Genomic DNA, 20,034 nt, shown 5'->3' with positions numbered 1-20,034 from the left:
AATTGAGATTTTAGGGGGTACTCCCCACACAACATGTTCTAACTCCGCCATTGTGTGACTGTGGGCTACAGTGGAGCTGAGTAAAATCCATCACGTTTGATTGAAAGTTCCTCCGCCCTCTTTCCTCCCCTGGTCCTCCCAATGGTATCCCTTCAGCCATTGCTGCAAAAACAAACCAATCCCAGTGTCTTTCCTAGAGCAGCACTCCCTCCTTTGGCCACTCTTGCCAAGGAAGTCTGTAGCCAGTGGGAAAAGTCAACTCAACACAACAGAAAACTCTAGAGCCCTCCACACAACATGCAACACAACAGTTGTGAAGGAACTCTCCTCTGCACAGCGTGGATATTCTGCGTGGAGTGTTTTCCCAAAAAACTACACCATTGTGTGGATGTTTCCCACCAGATAACACATTTCTCAACAGTGGTGTAAAAACTCCACAATGGAGTTCTAAAACCACCACTAAGAAATGCGTTGTCTGAACTAAGCCAATACCTTCTGTTTTATTACTGAATTTTTGTATATTAAGTTTTGTTATATAATGTTATTCTACTGTACTTGCCTTTGGCTATATAAAATGAAGATCTTGTGCATGAAGCAGAAAGGAACAAACACATAAATCACTATTTGTCCACTTGTTTCAGGGCAGGAGGGGAAAATCTTGAAAACATAGTGTCAGGCAGTAGGAGATGCCTATAGCAATAATTCATCAATCACTCATTAAACTATACTTACAGCCCAATCCTATACATGTCTACTCAGAATTGAGCCATACTGAGTTTAATGAGATATATTCCTAGTTAAGTGTGTAGAGGATTGCAGTCAAAGTAGCTGTTTGCTCACAACCATGTTTTAGAATTAATCCAGAAAGGGGGGATTGGGATTATAATTTAGATAGAACTAACTTTAGGGTGCAGTTGCTGGCAACCCAATGAAAAACCCTGCATTTAAATTCATAAGGAATAACAAAATAATCACAGTACTTTTTTTTCTTTTCAGTAGAAAACTGAAAGCTGTGTGTACCATAGAAACATTTATGGGCAGGTCAGTCAGTCAATAAGTCTTGAAGCAGGAACACACAAGAAAAATGAAAAGCTTTCTATGGTAATAAGATACTATTTTTTACTAGAAACCTTAGCACACTTTCATGTGTGGGGAATAATTTTGACAGTGCATGCAGCACTTTTTTGTAATAAAGAAAAAATCCATATGTAAGTTAGGGGTAAACCCAACAATTCAAACCAGCTATCGTCCCTTTTAGTAATACAAGTTTTGAGTTCACCTGAACCCCCTCATGTATTGAAAGCATGTGTAAGGAGGTTGTGCCAGATAGTCTGCCCCAGGTAATGGTGTGTGCACTCAGCCTTATCCAGCTATATATTCAGCAGCCATGTGAATGCACCATATGCTCATGCACACTACATAGTTGACTGTGTGACTGGTGGGATGTGGTTAGTGCAGAAATCATCAATGAGAGGTGAAGCTAGCCAGTAAAAACCCTGCAAGCCCTTCATGCATGCTTTCAATGTAAGAAGGGGTTCATATGAATCCTCCTCTGAAGGACAGCAAGATTACAAATGCTAGGCCTGCGTCTCCTCCAAGTAGAGCTGTCTATAAATCTTATCATCTCAGAAGTAGATTATTTTAGACAGTTAAAAGATTAAGATGATGTCCAGACCACTACCACCACCCACCATAAAATTCAATGAATGAGGCTAGGTGATTGCATGATAAAAAAAAAACCTCATTTGGAAACACACAGACAGCAACCAATTGTGTTTTTGTAATCTGTTCTGAGGTTCTTCACTAATGTAGAAACAGAGCCTATTAGAAGCAAGGCTCCTAAAACCAGACCAAACAGTAATTCTGCATAAGATCCATAACAAATCAACACCCCCTACTCCAGATATGCCTTACTTTTAGCCATCTCTAGCTCTCTCACTCTCTGTGTGTCCTAATTCAAAGTAGCTACAAACTATCTGTCTGACTCCCAAAGTGCTACCTTTCAAAGGCAGGAGGTTCCCAGACATCAATATTCCTTGATGAAATACAGCAGGAGTGAGAGTCCCTGACAGCCATCAAAACACAGCCCATAATACTGAATATTCTTTAAAACTATATCACACCTTCACTGAACAAAAATGTTAGAAAATGTGAAAATTAAATACTAGACCCATGGGAAGTAAAGCAGTGGGGGAACCAATGCCCACAGAGATTAACATAATTGCTTCAAAAGATCCAGGACAGTGGCATGTCACGCCATGAGGATTTTTCGTAACATTTTAAAAACAAATTCATGCCATTTAGTCAAGGTCCCAGGGTTCAAACAAACAACATAAATAGGAATAGACTAGACGCCACTCCAACAAATCTTCAGTCTAGATCCTTGCAGGCCCTAACACAGTCTCCTGTTCCAAATGCTGAGCAAACAGAATGAAGGTCTTATTTTATTGCCTCTAAGCAGTAGATCCATCCTGTAGCACAACACCCTAGATACCCTCTTGCCAACAACCGTTTCATAGTATTAATAAAACATGAAAAATAACAACTCACCCACAAGGCGAATTCGGCAGAAGGCCTGTAGCATCTGGAAAGAGCATGTGACTTTGTGTACTACACTACTGCTCCGCCTCTCCAAGTGCCACCTGCTCTGAGTGTTTATGGAATTGCTGGCCAAGGAAAGAGCACAGCCACTGCTTCACGACTGCACTCAAATTCTTTGCCCTTTCTCAGTACAGTTTTAGAACAGGGTTGAGCATGAAACATTGCATCAACGAAGAAGGAATAGAGCATCACCAAAACCCCAATGAAGGTGTTTACAGAGACATGATTGGGGTGCAGGAGCCTTCCTCTTTCAAATGGAAGAGGCAGACTTCCCAGAGCTCAGATATATGTTTTGCTCTCTCATCCCCACCCCCACTTCTTTATTCAGGCTTACACACTTCCTGAAGAGAGCTTTTGAAATAAAAATCATAGACGTAAAACTGACTGAAGTTGCTCTTTTACCATGGAAATGACGTAGCCACAGCACCACTTTCCACTAATATACCAAACCTCAGCAATACAGAGAACCAGCCAAGTTTCAAAACGAGCCCTTTGGATTCCTCTTTTACACAGGTTGCTACATCTTTAAATTTCCCCACAACTATAAACACGAAACCAGAAAAGATTGTAGTCTTTCAAACCAGTCCAATGACCACAAATGCAAACCAGACCGTATTGCACTGACAGAATTCATCATCCATCCTATCCATTTCCCTAGAAAACATCCTGATCTTTATCATAGAATCATAGAATAGTAGAGTTGGAAGGGCCCTAAAAGGCCATCGAGTCCAACCCCCTGCTCAATGCAGGAATCTACCTTAAAGCATCCCTGACAGATGGCTGTCCAGCTGCCTCTTGAATGCCTCTAGTGTGGGAAAGCCCACAACCTCCCTAGGTAACTGGTTCCATTGTCGTACTGCTCTAACAGTCAGGAAGTTTTTCCTGATATCCAGCTGGAATCTGGCTTCCTTTAACTTGAGCCCATTATTCCTTGTCCTGCACTCTGGGAGGATCGAGAAGAGATCCTGGCCCTCCTCTGTGTGACAACCTTTGAAGTATTTGAAGAGTGCTATCAAGTCTCCCCTCAATCTTCTCTTCTCCAGGCTAAACATGCCCAGTTCTTTCAGTCTCTCTTCGTAGGGCTTTGTTTCCAGACCCCTGATCATCCTGGTTGCCCTCCTCTGAACACGCTCCAGCTTGTTTGCATCCTTCTTGAATTGTGGAGCCCAGAACTGGATGCAATAGTCTAGATGAGGCCTAACCAGGGCTGAATAGAGAGGAACCAGTACTTCACACAATTTGGAAGCTATACTTCTATTTTGCTGCGTTGTTTTATCCTGGTTGTGCTTTTTATACTGTATTTTGTATTTGTGCTTTTAACCTGTTGGTTGTTTTATTATGGTTTAAATTTTTGTGAACCGCCCAGAGAGCTTCGGCTATTGGGCGGCATAAAAATGTAATAAATAAATAAATAAAATATTAATGCAGCCCAAAATAGCATTTGCCTTTCTTGCAGCCATATCACACTGTTGGCTCATATTCAGCTTGTGATCTACAACAATTCCAAGATCCTTCTCGTTTGTAGTATTGCTGAGCCAAGTATCCCCCATCTTGTAACTGTGCGTTTGGTTTCTTTTTCCTAGATGTAGAACTTGGCATTTATCCCTATTAAATTTCATTCTGTTGTTTTCAGCCCAGCACTCCAGCCTATCAAGATCACTTTGAAGTTTATTTCTGTCTCCCAGGGTATTAGCTATCCCAACCAATTTTGTGTCATCTGCAAATTTGATAAGCATTCTCTGCACCTCCTTGTCCAAATCATTAATAAAAATGTTGAAGAGCACTGGGCCCAGGACTGAGCCCTGCTGTACCCCATTCGTTACCTCCCCCCAGTTTGAGAAGGCACCGTTGATAAGCACTCTTTGAGTCTGATTCTGTAGCCAACTGTGAATCCGCCTAATAGTTGTTTGTCTAGCCCACTTTTAGCTAGTTTTTTAATCAGAATATTATGGGGCACTTTGTCAAACACTTTGCTGAAGTCAAGATATATTAGGTCCACAGCATTCCCACAGTCCACAAGGGAGGTTACCCAATCAAAAAATGAGATCAAATTAGTCTGACAGGATTTGTTCCTGACAAATCCATGTTGGCTTCTAGTGATCACTGCATTGTTTTCAAGGTGCTTACAGATTGACTTTTTTATGATCTGCTCCAAAAATTTCCCAAGGATGGATGTCAGACTGACTGGTCTGTAGTTCCCAGGTTCCTCCTTTTTGAAGATAGGGACAATGTTAGCCCTCCTCAACCAGAACAGGCTTTGAGCATCTAGAGCTTTCAGGATCTTCAGACAATAAAGAAACCTTAAAACCAATTGACTGACGTAGGGATTGCTTTTTAAGACAATCAGTTTGTGTGTGTACTAGGGGAATGTTTCTATAACAATTTCCACAATTCCACATTACTAAAAAAATATTGCATGAAACATCTTGATGGCAAATCATTTGACCTGTGCCTCTATTTCCATGCCATAAAAACAGTAATCCTACTTGCTTCAGTGGAGATGAGTGGGGTTATTCCATTGTAATTCATTACATGTGGACAACTGTAACAAAACATTTCAAGCTCGTTCTTTTTACACATGAGGGTTGGATAGAGAAGGTTCATCACTGCATGAAAGGCCTTCCACCAGCCCAGCCAGTGAGGGAAAATGTTCTGTTTACTCATTATACAAAGACAGAGCGAAGGAGCAGGACAGGCATCAGCACTTGATATCCTTGGGCAGCTGCCAGAGCTGCCCAAAGATCTAGCCACCCTTTTAAAAAAACGAAATGCAGCTACTGCAGTGGAGTGGGGACTGTGAATTCACTGGAATACTTGTTTGGGGGTGGGGGTTTAAGGGTTTAACCCTTTCCTCCCTCCCCATGCAGTTTTCTTCCAATCCAACTGACCCACTCCATTTCCCCATCACCACAGGGCAAATAGCTCACTAGAAAGGATTTTGATCATGACAAAAGTATAGCAGTGGAACAGCCCCTTCCCACCACCAATCACTGATCTGGTAGAATTGGCAGCCTTTTAAAAAAAGAAATATTTGGGAGTATCAAACAATCACAAATCTTTCACATAACACATAGTTCACCCTATCAGTCTGGCAGCTCATAGAATCAAAGAACTGCAATTATTATTGGGGTTTTAAAAGAAAATAGTACGGATTGCTATGTTTTGGAAGGTGTTTTAACCAATAGTACATTCCCATTAATATTACTTAACTTGTCCTCCGCATCCCATTGAGTAATTTAAAAATATAAATATACATCTGGAATCCCATGGAGGGAGATAAGAGCATCTTTGGGGGAACTTTATCAAGAATAAAACCAGCTGGTGGGAAAAGAGTGCTGTTGTTAGGTTATAGTTTTTTAAAAAGAACAAAAACTGTCAGGGCCTGTCAGGGAAAAACTGTTACCTACAATCACATGCAGTGTTTATAATTTGTCCCTGACTGCTCTGTTAGAAGTAGTATCAGTCCAATAGAAGCAGTATCAGTATCAGTCCTTCTAGAAACAACAACTAAATATACAAGTGAGAGCATGTGCTTCATGCCAACTTCACTTCTCTTCTAGTAAACTGTTTTGCTTACACATAATAACATCACTGATGCATTCCTTCTTCTGATCATCCTTTCCATTAAACTGCATGCCACTACAAAAAGATTCCAAAATCTAACATCTGGATTATGACTTTCATATACAGTTTCATATATGAGCTTTCATATACAGTTAACTAATAATTAATGGCTAAGAACAACTGTTACAATATTTGGTTTTCTCACAAAGTGGCAAAGTTTCATATGCTATACCATAACATCTTACAAAAATCTAGGGCAATCTACAACAGCAAATACATTTGATTCCTAATTCTGTTCTAAAATAGACTCTTCTTAATGGGCAATACAAAGAGGATTCAGAATGCACTGATGTAAACATTACAGAATATATTTTTCCCATATCGAAGGTAGAAAAAATATTTGACCCAATCCTGAGACTGTTCAAACCAAAGTACTACATTAATTTCATCTCCCTTTCAAATACAGAGCATTATCCACTTATACTTTCAATAAAGGTGTTGGGAATAAAAAAAACCAAGAATCTGATTCCTAACTAGCTACCAATTTCTGGGGTATGACACTTGCTGGTCAGCAAATAACTGCAAATAGACCTCCTGAATGGATTTGCATCTATTTTTTACTCCTAGTCCCAAAGAAAATCCTTAATTCAAATCCAATTCCTAACAAAGACACATTTAGTACAACTGCACCAGTGTACTGAGTAGCTACATATTGTAGATAACCAAAATCCTAACAGTACTCTAAAACCAGAGCTATTACTAAACTAAATAGGGTTCTTGTTACATTTCAGACGCACTAATTCAGATGCACTGATTCAGCCCAGCTAAGCCCATATGCCATAGGACAATGCTGCTGCTGCTGCCATAGGACAATGATTCCCTCAGCAGACCAGGTGAAACACCAGGTCAGTACAGGAAAATCAAAAGATTACTCAAAACTCCAGGAAATATGCCTTCTTTGCTTCATTACTAAAATGTTTAACAGGCCATGTGGGAATGTCTTAAATATCAATAGAACAGTTGGCAAAAAAACATAACAAAGCCGTCACAATATTTTGTCCTTATTTATGAAAGGTTCCATGCAGAGGTGGTTGTTGTGTATCTTAACAAAACTGATGAAGACAGGGAAATACATAACTTGTATTCTGCACCAAGAAACCACAACTTTGACTCAGCTAAGGTAACTGGACAAGGTTTGAGTATAAATCAGTTAAATCTCTGAAGGACAGGCTGCAACAATAAGAACATAAGAAATGTCATGCCGGATCAGACTGAAGGTCCATCTAGTCCAGCACTCTGTTCACACAGTAGCCAACCAGATGTTGGCTACGGACCGACAAACAGGACACAGTGCAACATCATCTTCCTACCCATGTTCCTCAGCAACTAATGCATATAGGCTTACTGCCTCAGATACTGGAACTAGCAGATAGCCATCAAGTCTAGTAGCCATAGTTAGTCTTCTCCAGGGATTTATCCAACCCCCTTTTAAAGTCATCCAAACAATACTTAACAACACATTTGAATGTTCTGCTTGTAGTATAACTGTATAGTACCTACTACTGCACAGCATTTACAAGACAGTAACTTGGAACAATTTCATGGACTAACTTAGTATTATTTATTGCATTTTTATACCACCCAATAGCTGAAGTTCTCTGGGCGGTTCACAAAAATTAAAACCATTCAAAGTATAAAACAACAGTATAAAACATGAAATAAAATACAATATAAAAGTACAACCAGGATAAGATCATAGTACTCTATGAAGTACAGTTAGAGCTCATGGTTCACAATCTCGCAAACCTCATTTGACCTTTAATAATTCTTATTTATTTTCAGAAATAAGACAAAGTGAGGAGATAATGAACTACCAAAGATCAGTGGTGATAGTTTATCGGCACGTTCCCACAACACTTAAGTCACAGTCCAGGATATTCAGTGCTATTCTAAAACACAGACTGGAGTAGAAGATTAATATATACCCTTTGAACCATCACTGTCCTTCATAATTAACATTTCATAGACAAATGGGATTCATTCATATCTTGGGATTAATATATGTACCATCTATCATCTGTCCAAATATGTAAGCAGTGTTATTATCTCACATGCAGACTTAAATGACCGATTCCCACATTTACCACTGGGACTTTCCAGAGAACCATCCACTATATTTGTATGCAAAGATACATACAAGTTCCAAACAGATTTTAAACCCGTTCTTTAAAAGGCATGGTTACCTCTTTGGAGCAGCTGTCCCTGTTCACCTGTTGGTGAGAGCCACCCTGTAGTTACCATGTCGGCATGAGGGAAGTCCCATGTGGAAGAAAACTGCAAGAGAGCAAAACACATTTCTACTCCATACACAACAAGTTACCAGAAAAACTGGAACAAGTCCAAGGCAGCAATTCTAGGCACACTTATCAGGAAGTAAATTCTAATTAGTGAGGCTTACTTCCAAGTCAACATGTGTAGGGTTAAGTGTTATATGTCATATATATTCCTACTCCATTTTGAACCAATGAGATCATCTTCTAGACCACATAACTACGTTTTCCCTGTGGACTGAGAGGGCTGGGATGCTTCACAAAGTTCTAATTACACTGAGGCACTCTTAAGGATTTCCCCACATATTCTCACCCTACAGAACTTGAAGTTTAAATATCAAAATGACAGTAATCCTAATTTAGGAATAGTATTAAAGGGCTCTCTTTAAATCTTTAGCTTTAAGTGATAGGTTAAATAACCCCAAACTCTAATAAACCCTCACTGAATAGGTTGTGCAAAAATCTGTAAACCTCCACAGTTTCCTTAATACGCTGAGGCCATAGCTAGACCTAAGGTTTATCCCTGGATCGTCCAGGTCATCCAGGGGGCAAACCTGTTCATCTAGGTGACACACAGGGGATCCAGTGCTCAGGCAGGGGCGAACCCTGGATGATCCCAGGATAAACCTTAGGTCTAGCTGTGGCCTGAGAGCCCTTGAAGTTGAACTTTGCATTTTGAGGATTCAATTCCCTCCAGTCAATAGGTAGGACTACACAATTTGGCTACAATTGACTTATTAACTTAGTGCACCACTTAACATGAATGGGTTAATCCAGTGTTATGCATGTGGACTTTTGCTCACGCAATGGGTGTTTCCTTTCCCCTCCACAGGTCCCCCAAACTGCTGGAACAGATTTGGGGGACCTGTAGATAGGAGGAGAAATTTGCTCAGCTCAATACGAACCTTGTTCTGGTAGAAATAAAACATTGGATACAACCCAATATCAAGCTTTGGTAATATATTATTGTTTCTCTTTATTTCTGTCTCTGCCAACCTAGGAAACAGATCTTAATTTACAGCTATCCTTTACATTTTCAGAAATGTGGGTCAGCCATTGCTTCTTTGACTCAGAGCTCCATCACACCAGCGTTATAGCCCACTGTCATGGTGAGTTGCATACAAAGGACTCAGATGACACTGTCCATGTCCTGCCCTGATCTCACTTCTTCCCCCCTCCTCTTTGCGAGGTTTCCAAGTACGGGAAGGAACAGTTTTTTCAGCAATGCACTCAACCCATCGTACTCAATCCGATGTTCTGAGACCGGGCGGCATTGCTGATGAAAGGGAGGGAGTGTGCCAGAGCGAGGTGTCCCTGTGAAAAACCAATAGATTGTAAAGGGAGGACAAATGAGATCTGCGGGGTGGGGGGAAACAGCGATTCTGAGGAGAGGTGTGAAGATGAATGAAACGTAAGGCTTTCAAACACTAAGTAAACGGAGGGGGATAATACAAGGGCAAACGTTCAGGTGTGGTGGAGCTTTTAGAATACTAGATTCAGACTGCTATCTCCATTTTGAGACTGAGGGTGCTTCCAGACTGAGGGCTCCTAGCACAACCAATTAAAGGGACTATGCAATTATTCCTTCTTTTTCTTCATAATGGATTTTCTATGGTAAGAAAGAAGACTGAAGAAGAAATGGTAAACTCAGGGGATTATGAGTGAAAGATGTCTGGACCCCTTGTAAAATTCTATGAATGAAGCAAACCAATGGCATAATAAAACCTCATCTGGAAGCATCCTGAGTCTAAACTGCAGACCTCACGGCCACAACATCTAACCTAATTTTCGTACTTCCCTGTTTCTTTCTCCATCCCCTGCATTTTGCACCACTTGGCCTGATGAGGAGTTCTGAAGAACTGGAAAACTTGCATAATCTTTTGTAGCATTTGACTGGTCCTAACAAAGGAACTACCCAATTGTATATTTTTTCTCATGGTGCAGCTATCATTTTTTATGTGCCCATAATAACAGAAGAAGATGAGCACATGAAGATCTTTCACCCTTCAGGGAATTATACTGCAGTTCTAGGAATATTTACTCAGAAGTCAATCCCACTGAGTTCAGTGGAACTTACTCCCAGGTAAGTGTGCACAAGATTGTAGTTTTAGTCTATCTCTGTACAGTGTGCACGTATTTTGAAAAGTCAGTTTGTTAAAATACTCAGAAGGATTCCTTCATAAAATAGAAGTCTTTCTCAAAAAAGGACTAAAAAGGGAATGTAAATTTGCACAAAGGAATTGCAAGCAGACAATAAGAGATGCAAAAAAAAGTATTTTGAAGAGCATATTGCTAATTGTAGATTTGGTAGTCTGGGAAAAGACAGGTGGTATTCCAAGTGGGCTATGAATGGTTGTAGCTTTAAAGAAATAGACAAAAAAAGGGCAGCTCCGCATCACAGAACTCTTTAAGAAGCGGCTCTATGGCTGTGTAACATACTACCTCTTGGAGTACATCAGGCTTCTTCCTGAGGGCTTTAGGAGAGACTTAAAATTAGTTCCCCGTGGAGGTCTCTTAAATTGATTATCAGGCTGCTGGTTTGTATTTATTTTAGCAGTGTCCATTACTAGATCTTAATATTTATATCTGGCTAGATATTGTAGTTTTATCTGTTGGTTCCTATTTATTATTTGTGTTTTGAAATAGTGTGTTATTAATGTTTTATTTTTTATTGGAAGCTGCCTTGAGAGGGGCTTTATCATAAAAGTGGTCCATAAATTTTAAAAATCAGTAAATTTTGATCAAAAAGAGACATTATTAATGATGTAAATTGTACCTTTATAGGATGGCCAGGTGCAAAAGAGGTCAGAACTCCTGTACCTTTTAATATTTGTGTAGAAGGGGGAATTGCTGCAAGTGTGGCTTATGTGAACTACACTTGCAGAAATTCCCAGTTCTATACAGCCATTAAAGGGGTACAAGCCCTCTCCTCTTTTTCATCTGGCTACCCAGATGAATATGCAGAAATGCACTTTTATTGCAGTTTTGCAGAAGCATGTTTACAGCACAATCCTATATGTTTATAGTCAGGAATAAGTCCCACTGAGCTAAATGCTGCTTAATACCAGTGAAGGTGTTATAGGATTGCTGTTTTTGCTATGGAATCCTATATTTGTCTTCTCAAAAAGAAGTCCCAATTAGTTCAGTGGGGCTCACTTTCAAGTAAATATGTACAGGGTTACAGCCTGAGTAATCTATCTCACAAGTCCATTCACAAAAATTATTAGCCCATCAAGTATTACTATGGGCATCATTAATATGGCCTTCTGCTGCTGTCCCACAATAGCGACAATCTCTTTACATGGGAAGAGAAAAAGGAAGCAGCAACAACTACGTGGCCCATTCAGGAGGCGTTTTATTGTGCTGCTTTTCCTGCGCATAGCAGGAAATGGTGGAAAGTTTTGTTTTAAAAATAAGTTGGATTTTCTGGGTCTTTTTTTGTGATGGAAAAATGATTAGAAGGAGGTGTGCGGGAAGCAGACGGCGTTGTCTAAAGGATGTGCAAAAAACTGAATGGACAGATGCTCTATGCTCCTGCTTTTGCATCTCAGTGTGAGCTATTTGTGTCATATCAACAGTCAAGAATATGAGAGCATATTCTTCCAAATTTACAAAGTTCCTTTAGTGGCAGCAGTCAGGGAGTCACCAAGTTTTCAGCACCACCCAGTATCATCCAGCATCATTCCTCCCACATCCCACCTGTAGCTCCCACCCCCATAACACAGACATACAAACAATTTTCAGTTTGAGGAGAATCACAAACTAGACAAGTAAATACAAATAAACCAATCATTGGCTATATTTTCTGTGTTATTAGAGGGTAAACTAGCAAACTGTGTTTTCTGAAAGGTCTTTGAATACATTCCAGGTATTTAGTCAAAATGTCAGGGTTTCCATTGTACTGAATTCAATATTCAGCACTTTGTGACCTGGGTCTCTCAAGTTCACCCTGCTTCAAAACAAAGCATCATACATCCCTCTGCCCAGTAAAGAGGAGGACTACACTACATTAGTCACCTTTCCAAACATTTACGCAAACCTAGCCAGTTTTTGCACCCTAGAGTCAAAAAAAGAGGAGAGTGACACATAGCCTGAACTTCTGATACAAAACTAAAAGCTATTGCTGGCTATGTTTTACTATGGATGCGAAAAGGTGATCCTCTGTCCCTTGGCATCTCTATGGTGAAAGGCATTCGAAAAATAGTGGAAAAACCAGCTCAATTTTATATCAATCTGCCAATAATTTAAGGAACACACCCCAGCCTCTGGACCTTGTATGGACAAAAAACATCTGCCAGGAGAATGGGGGTGGGGAGAGGAACGGGGCAGCCAGAGCGAGCTCAGAGGGAGGAGAGCCAGCTGCCCCGCTCCTCCCCACTCCCTGGTGCTTTTCTCGGTAGCGGCAGCAGCCTCCCTGCTGCCCTGTTCCTCTCCTCCCACCCCCACCCCCACCCCATTTTATTAAAAACAAAATTATTTATTTGCAGAGTGGAGCCTGGAGCTCCGTCAGTCCCCTTCCAACACCCCCTTTAATTCCCCCACACACACTTAAAAAGGCTCCGCAGAGGCGCTGAGACTGGCTTCAAGCTAAAAAAAGTCAGGGTAAGTACCCGACTTTTTTAGCACAGAGCTTTGGGGCTTTGTGCCTGGATTGCTTCAGAGTGGTGGCTGTGTCATGTAGATCACCTGCCGCCACTCCAAAACTACCCCGGGGTAAAGTGCCCGTGTAGACGAGCCCAGGGTTTTAAATGAAGCAGGGAGCCTACACATGTAATAATAATAATACGTAGAGCAGGCTCCCTACTCCAGCCGTTCCCCTACTCAATGTGTGCATAGCAGGGCGGGGCCAACAAGCACAGACTCACTCTGTTTCGCAAGCAATAGTAATTGCCTGAGAATGAATGCCTGAATAGGGCTTAGGTGCCAAGTGAATGTCTGTTGAGGAGGGTATTCCACAGTTAAGGGCCTTTATCTGTTAGCCACACATACAGACACATCCTCTGAACCTGGGAGCACCTGGACCAATGCTCAATAGGTTATCTCCATGGTTATACAGGAGGGGACAGTTTTTCAGACACTCTAGTCCCAGGCCATTTAGAGCTTTCTAGGTCAAGACCAGCATTTTACATTTCACCAGAAGCCAGCAAAGATCATACAAAATCAGAAAGAGAGATTATCACCATAATCTTCTATGGCTAGGCAACTGTACATTGCTAGCAGAAGCATACTATCCTCCTGGAGCAAATTCTGGAAAGGCCCTTAGAGTGGGTTAGTGATTTCTGAACATTCTTAAAGGGAATCCATCAACTGAATTTTGTTGACAACCCATTAGCCCAACTTTTGACTCACAAGTAACACCTCATTTGTTACACTGGTCACAACAACCAAGAGAGAAGCCTAGCTGACTACTTGTTCGAAGTCTGAAGCATTCAATAATACAAATTGTGTTTTCTTTGTCTCAAGGACCACCTGAAAGAGCCCCTTCTTTCAGACGTTTCTGCCCGATGACCGAGATAGTCTTTGGAGACTCTTCTCTGAGTGCCATAACCACAGTAGTGCGACGGGTGGCTACCAGAGAAAGAGCAATGTCTGTAGTGTCCCCCCATCTCTAGAATGGCTTTCCCAGGGAAGTCCACCTAGTGTCTTTATTATATACGTTTAGACACCAGGTTAAGACCTTCTTCTTTAAGCATGTAATTAATCTTTAATTTTACTCCCAGCCTCTCAAAGTTTTACATATTTTAAATGTTTTATTGTCTGATATTATTTTGATTGTTGTTGCTGCTGTTATTTTGTTACTGATGATATTCTTGTTTTTGGTTTTAGGATTATAAATTTGCCAGTTGGGTGGTATACAAATCTAATAAAATAAATACATAAATAAATAAATACAAATATGAAGCATTCCCCCAGTTCTAGGCCATGGCTTCATGATTGAAAATGCTGCACCAACATCACTGTCCTCATTTATAGCATACAAATAAGAAATCATCCCAATAATATAAGTTGTTGTATGTGAAAAAAGCAATTGTTAATAAAGTCAGTGAGAATGTAAGTCACAGCCTGGCTTCTCATGCATTGTAACAAGCCTGAGCTTAGTGTGCCAACCAGAAAAGATTTAGGGTGAAATGCACAATTAAGTCACTGAATCACAATGCTGTGCTTTCAGCTAAATATAAGGACATATCACTGCAAGGCAAGGCAATGCCTGTGTCAACTTGACAGAACAGGAGTAAAGCCTATGTCAACCTTGGAATACTTCCCCATGGTCCCCCTATTTTTTTCCCCTGAAAAACAAATATAAACACTTATGGAAAAGTATGAGAATTCCAAATTGAAAACTACACAATCCTGTGAAAGTCCTGACGGGAAGAGGAGACACCTAAGAAAACAAGCCCAAAGAGATGAGGAAACAGTACTATCCTTAAATACTTTTTTTTGATTCTTATGGAACTCTGCAAAGCACACACATGCATATGAATAACAAAGCACCTTATGTAATACCACAGAGAAGAATTTTGTTAGCACAAGAAGATCAATACAGATTTCCCAGGACACTGGATAATGCCCAAAGTGGAAAAATTACACAAGAACCAGTGTGTAATAGTGGTTAGAGTACCAAACTAGAACTTGGGAGCCTTGGGCTCAATTCCCTGCTCAGCCATGAAGCTCACTGGGTGTCCTTGGGCCAATCACGAACTCTCAGCCTAGCCTACTTTACAGGGTTGTTATGAGGACAAAATGGAGGGTGGAGTACCATGATTAGCACTTTGAACTCCTTGGAAGAAAAGTAGGATAAAACGTACCTAAACATAGATCTTCATGGGTCCTTCCTTATCACAGACAGTCGTTTAGACATCAGGTGTCCATTATTTGACAATAGTCCCTGAGGTAAATAGGTGGTTTCAGTGAGTAGTTTCAGACCAACTTTTAAATAGCTGACAAATAACAAAAATCACTTGGCCATTACTATAGAAACCAGGACTAAAATACTGGAAACCAGATTCCTCTTTCACATCTCCATTTATAACTAAGTGGGCCTACTTGCCACTTCCTACATTCTATAATTTCACAATTCTCTTTATTCTTGCATAAATTCCATTCTTCTGAACTCAATTCTCTAGAAATTCTGACAAACTTGGAAGGGAGAAGCCCTAATCTTCAGATGTTTTTCATCTACTAGACTGGAAAAATAATAATTAATATATGCTAAGGCTCAGCATCAGAAATCACAAGAAGCTAGTTTTGTCCTGTGTTAATGGGGAGATATTATTCTAAGCAACTGGTAGGCCATGTTCTTCCCAAGCATTTTATTTAAATATTTAATATCCTGCATTCAAAGCATTTTATTTAAATATTTCCTGCATTCAAGATGATCCACACTTTAAGAAGTAGCCCCCAATCCCAGGGTCCACCACATTATGCAATTCAGCCGCTTTCTCCTACCAAATAGAAACACAGGCTTATGCACACTCACACACACCAACTGTATGCACACTCACACACACCAACTCATTCCTGTTGATCAGTGTTTAAGCTCATAGAGAAAGTGAAGGGTTGAGGTGCACAATAAGGAAGAATTCTGTAAATCCTCTGTTGATGTTGGGAAGGAAGATGTTAAATAGTCCTTTGGCTCTATCCACTGACTCACTCCCCTGTGAACCAAGTCACAGACAATGATGTGGCCTTTCATTGCTCAATTGGTTCCTGATAAAAAATAGTTACAGACTAGGGTATTTTCTGCAAAGTGAGAAGATGACCTTTTCTCCAGATTTGTGTAACTAAAGGCAGTAGCTTTAATGGCCTTTGATGACCTTGGTGGGGAGTGAGTCCCAGTATTGGGGAAAAGGCAAGATGATGATGATGATGATGATGATGATGATGATGATTTGATGGCTGGTGGCTACTGCAAACCACTGGAATGTTTGTGCCACCCCCTATTACGTTGTGTGGGATCTGGAGGAAACAGTAATGTAGTTTAAATATAACTAGCAAAAAGTGGGGTGGGTGGGTGGAGGGATTGAGTTGTTGCAGCTGACCGGCAAGAAACTGTGTTAGAGGTCTACTGTTGGTAAAGCTGTGTTAAGACTAGCACATTGCCTATCTGCCTGCTTCAGTAATACCCTCTCCTGCTGTTCATTTTGTATATATGTAAACAAAGAAGTATCACAAACACATCATAAGTGTTCTGTACTCACAAGGAATCTGATACTGTAAACAATCAAATCCAGTATTCCCATGCTTCCAGTGCAGTCCTGTCCCACCCCCACTCCACACCCTTTACATGGATCTCTGTGCATTCCCCACACCATTTCCTACTTTTTTGTTCTTGGGGGAATTAACTATCTTCATGCTCTAGCTTCAAATTCTTTCGGAAATCACTATTTTAAAGCTCTGTAGCACTATCAGCTGGAAACATGTCCCATATCAGAGATGGTTGCATTATGGAAAGATGATCCCTCTACATGATGTCCTTCACATGGCTATTTCTCCATCTCTGCAAAGCAGGTTGGTCTTCCTGAAGCTTTCATTCTAGTGTTTTACCACACGCAAAAATCTAACTGCAAACAATAATTTTAATTTTGAAGAATTTGCAGTGAGGTTTTTGAAATCTGGGCAGAAGCAACAAGACATAGTACGGAAAGCTATATGGTGGAGAAGCTGAGAAATATTAGGACAACCAGCACTTGTAAACTGGACAGAATTAATATTTTTAGTTATTTTTTTGCCCTCAATAAAAATGAAATTTTAGTATCTCTGGTCTCATTTCTATACCATTTGCAATGAAATGCTATACATGTCTACTCAAAAATAAGCCCCATTAGGAACACAGGAAGCTGCCTTATACTGAATCTAGCCCAGTATTGTCAGCACTGACTGGAAGTGGATCACCAGTGTTTCAGGGATTGAACCCGGGACCTTCAACATGCAAAGCAGGTGCTCTTACCACTGGGCTATAGCCCCTCCCTGTTTACAGCAATGAATTGAAACATACTGCCAGGTAAATTTGCATAGGATTGCAGCCTTAGTTATTTAAATCATGAGCCCATGGGGGACAGAAGAGTATATGTCAGGAAGATGGTTATAAACATACTCTCTACATTACAAGATAGAGCAAGTGGTAAATAAACCACAATAAATCAGGTATTAGTGGAGCACAGCAACTATTGAACAAACCCTCCAATATAGTGGCATGTGAATCTGCCATGGCTTTTCTAAAAGCGTCATGATTCTTCATGGACAAGAACACAAAATCTCCATTACACTGGGAAAACTGAAGCAGAGCAATGCAAAAGGTGCCTTATTTCAGAGACAATATCTGTGTCCCATTCAAAGTTCTCTAATTACTGTGGGATGCCAAGAAGTATTTCACAAGACTGAAAAAGTCACCTCCATCACTAGAGCAATCCCAGCTATGACCACGCAAACCCCAACCCAAAACAAGATAAAACTCCCTCAAACAACCCACATCAAGCCATGACTAAAGTAATCTCCTTAACACTAAAAAAAAAGCACTCCAAGAAGCAGCTACTATCAAAGATGCCTTTTCATCAACCTATTTTAATTCTATGTTCTAAGATTGTTTTATCATAATTCCCAACTATTAAATCATAGACAGGAATGTTTATTTAAAATATATTATGTATAACCACAGAAAAAAGGTTCTTTAGAACCAGAGCCTATAGTCAGAAATGCATTTTATTTGTCTTTGTAACCCATTCTGTGCTCAGAACTTGGGGTAGATAATAACAAAGACCCAAAGTTTAATTAAATGGTATCTATTTAAGCATGAAAAGATAATATAAGAATTACACGCACACAAATAAAAAATAGTAAAACATTTCAGTCATCCACATGGTTTTTCATACCATTTTTTATGACAGCCACTGTGCTTTGCATTTTCTCCACTGCTGGTAGGCAAATGACTTTTTGTCACTACGTGATCTCAAGTCTGACGCAGGACAAATGTTTTTAAATCTTGATGTTTTAAACTGGGTTATATTTAAACTTGGTTAAATATAACCAAGTTTATATTTAACACAGCATATACATTTTAAAATTAAATAGGCTTTCCTTCCTATGCTGAGGGATGTGGGGGTTGAGAAAGGCAAGGCTACATATTAACCTTTCCTCTCTTTACCTCCCAGTTACAGGTTTGGGGGAATCCATCAATTACTTATCTTCACTGCTCCCTATCCTCACACAAACCTGTCAGCCCAATTAATCCCACAAACCTGTCAGCCCAATTAATCCCATTGCCAAAGGGAAGGGCAAGCAAGTGGGCTGAGGTGGTAGATTGTTCATGCTTTCTCTCTGGGCAGCACCATGGTTCTGCCTGGAGAGCAACAGTGCTTGTTTGACCTCTTCTATCTCTGGGCACTGCAATTGAGAGGATTGGGCCAAGAAGCTGCCTCAGGAAGCTGATTTAGGGTACAGTGAAAAGGACAGCAAATAACTTAAGTTTAGTATTGTTGTATTCTTATTTTCAGGGACAGGAAGGCACACTTGTGGGGTTTTCTGCCTCAGGTGCCAGAACATCTTGTCTGACCTTGGGTGCTCTGCACTTTGACTTGACAGGCACCATTTAATGCTCAGGCAGCAAAACATCTTAGGCTGGCCCTGCAGGTGAGCGAGAGAGAGGATGAGGCAGCTACGCCTCTCCAATTCTTCCCGCTTGGACACCAAAGCGGCAAGTCCTGGGCCCAATCCCTTCTGCTGCACTGCCTTGAGAGGTCAAATGGGCAGCGCCAGCTAGCGCTCTTTCTCTTAGGCAGCCCAGCCCAGCCCAGAGAAGCAGTAAGCAAGCCAGAGGAGGCAAGCTACGCCTGCAAAGCGCAGCCACTGCCTCCTCTGGTTCTTCACGCGCTTTCTCAGGACAGCCTTGCCCGGTCTACTTCTCTCCGCCGGCGGGTGGCCCAGAGAGAGGGGCAGGACGAGCCGGGACCTTCACTTGCTCACCTCAAACCCTCAGCCGGGGAAATGAGGGGTACCCAGTCCTTACCACTGCACCTCCCAAAGTGAGAGGGCAGGCTAGCGCTTGGAAGGAGTGGCAACCACCACTCGCTTGCCCACTTCCATGGGCCGGAGACCATCAGCTGCCCCTCTCCCCGAGGCTGAGTGGGAGGGGACACTGGGGTTGCCGTACAGGACACAGAACCAGTCGGCGGAGCCCCAAACGTCCCTGGGGCTCCTGCCCCTCAGCAGCCTACTCCAGTGGGCACTTCTGAGGCGCTGGGGCCTCGCCAGCTGCCCTAACATGCCCACACGTAAGGACGACGACACCTCCCCTCCGGTAATAGGGAAACCCAGCACGCTCCCTCTTGTGAACTCCCCCGCGCCACAGCCCCCCACCCACCCAAGCGGAGACGCCCCTGGCAACGCCAAGCGCACCCCTGTCACCTCACCTGCTGGCGACGAGGCGCGCGCTCCCCGACCACACTCAGCGCAGAACTTTTGCCATTAAAACCCCCACTGGCCCGACAGCAGCAGCGACAGCAGCCACGGCTCTTTCCCTCCCTCCGTCCCTCCCCTCCCTCAC

General features: G+C 41.4%; 1 protein-coding gene across 10 annotated transcripts in view; it reads right to left on the bottom strand.

The window, feature by feature from the left end:
- PPARD (peroxisome proliferator activated receptor delta) overlaps positions 1–19,989 on the bottom strand; it is a 60,669-nt gene extending 40,680 nt beyond the window's left edge. For 3 of the 10 annotated variants that reach the window (XM_063141568.1, XM_063141636.1, XM_063141609.1), the window contains exon 1: positions 19,901–19,989. Coding sequence is in view for 1 of the 10 variants with exons in the window: in XM_063141627.1 (XP_062997697.1) it covers positions 2,551–2,584 (34 nt within the window). In the remaining 9 variants the exon portion in view is untranslated. Of the gene's footprint in view, positions 1–2,550; positions 2,836–8,408; positions 8,500–15,301; positions 15,382–19,900 lie in introns of those variants that run through there. The other 7 variants (XM_063141601.1, XM_063141552.1, XM_063141593.1 and 4 more) reach the window with 6 other exon arrangements.
- Between the last annotated feature and the right edge of the window lie 45 nt (positions 19,990–20,034).

This window comes from Elgaria multicarinata, chromosome 1 (assembly GCF_023053635.1).
Source record: "Elgaria multicarinata webbii isolate HBS135686 ecotype San Diego chromosome 1, rElgMul1.1.pri, whole genome shotgun sequence".
NCBI lineage: Eukaryota > Metazoa > Chordata > Lepidosauria > Squamata > Anguidae > Elgaria > Elgaria multicarinata.
The sequence above is the reverse complement of the archived record's forward strand: the minus strand, read 5'-3'. Positions and strand labels throughout refer to the sequence as shown.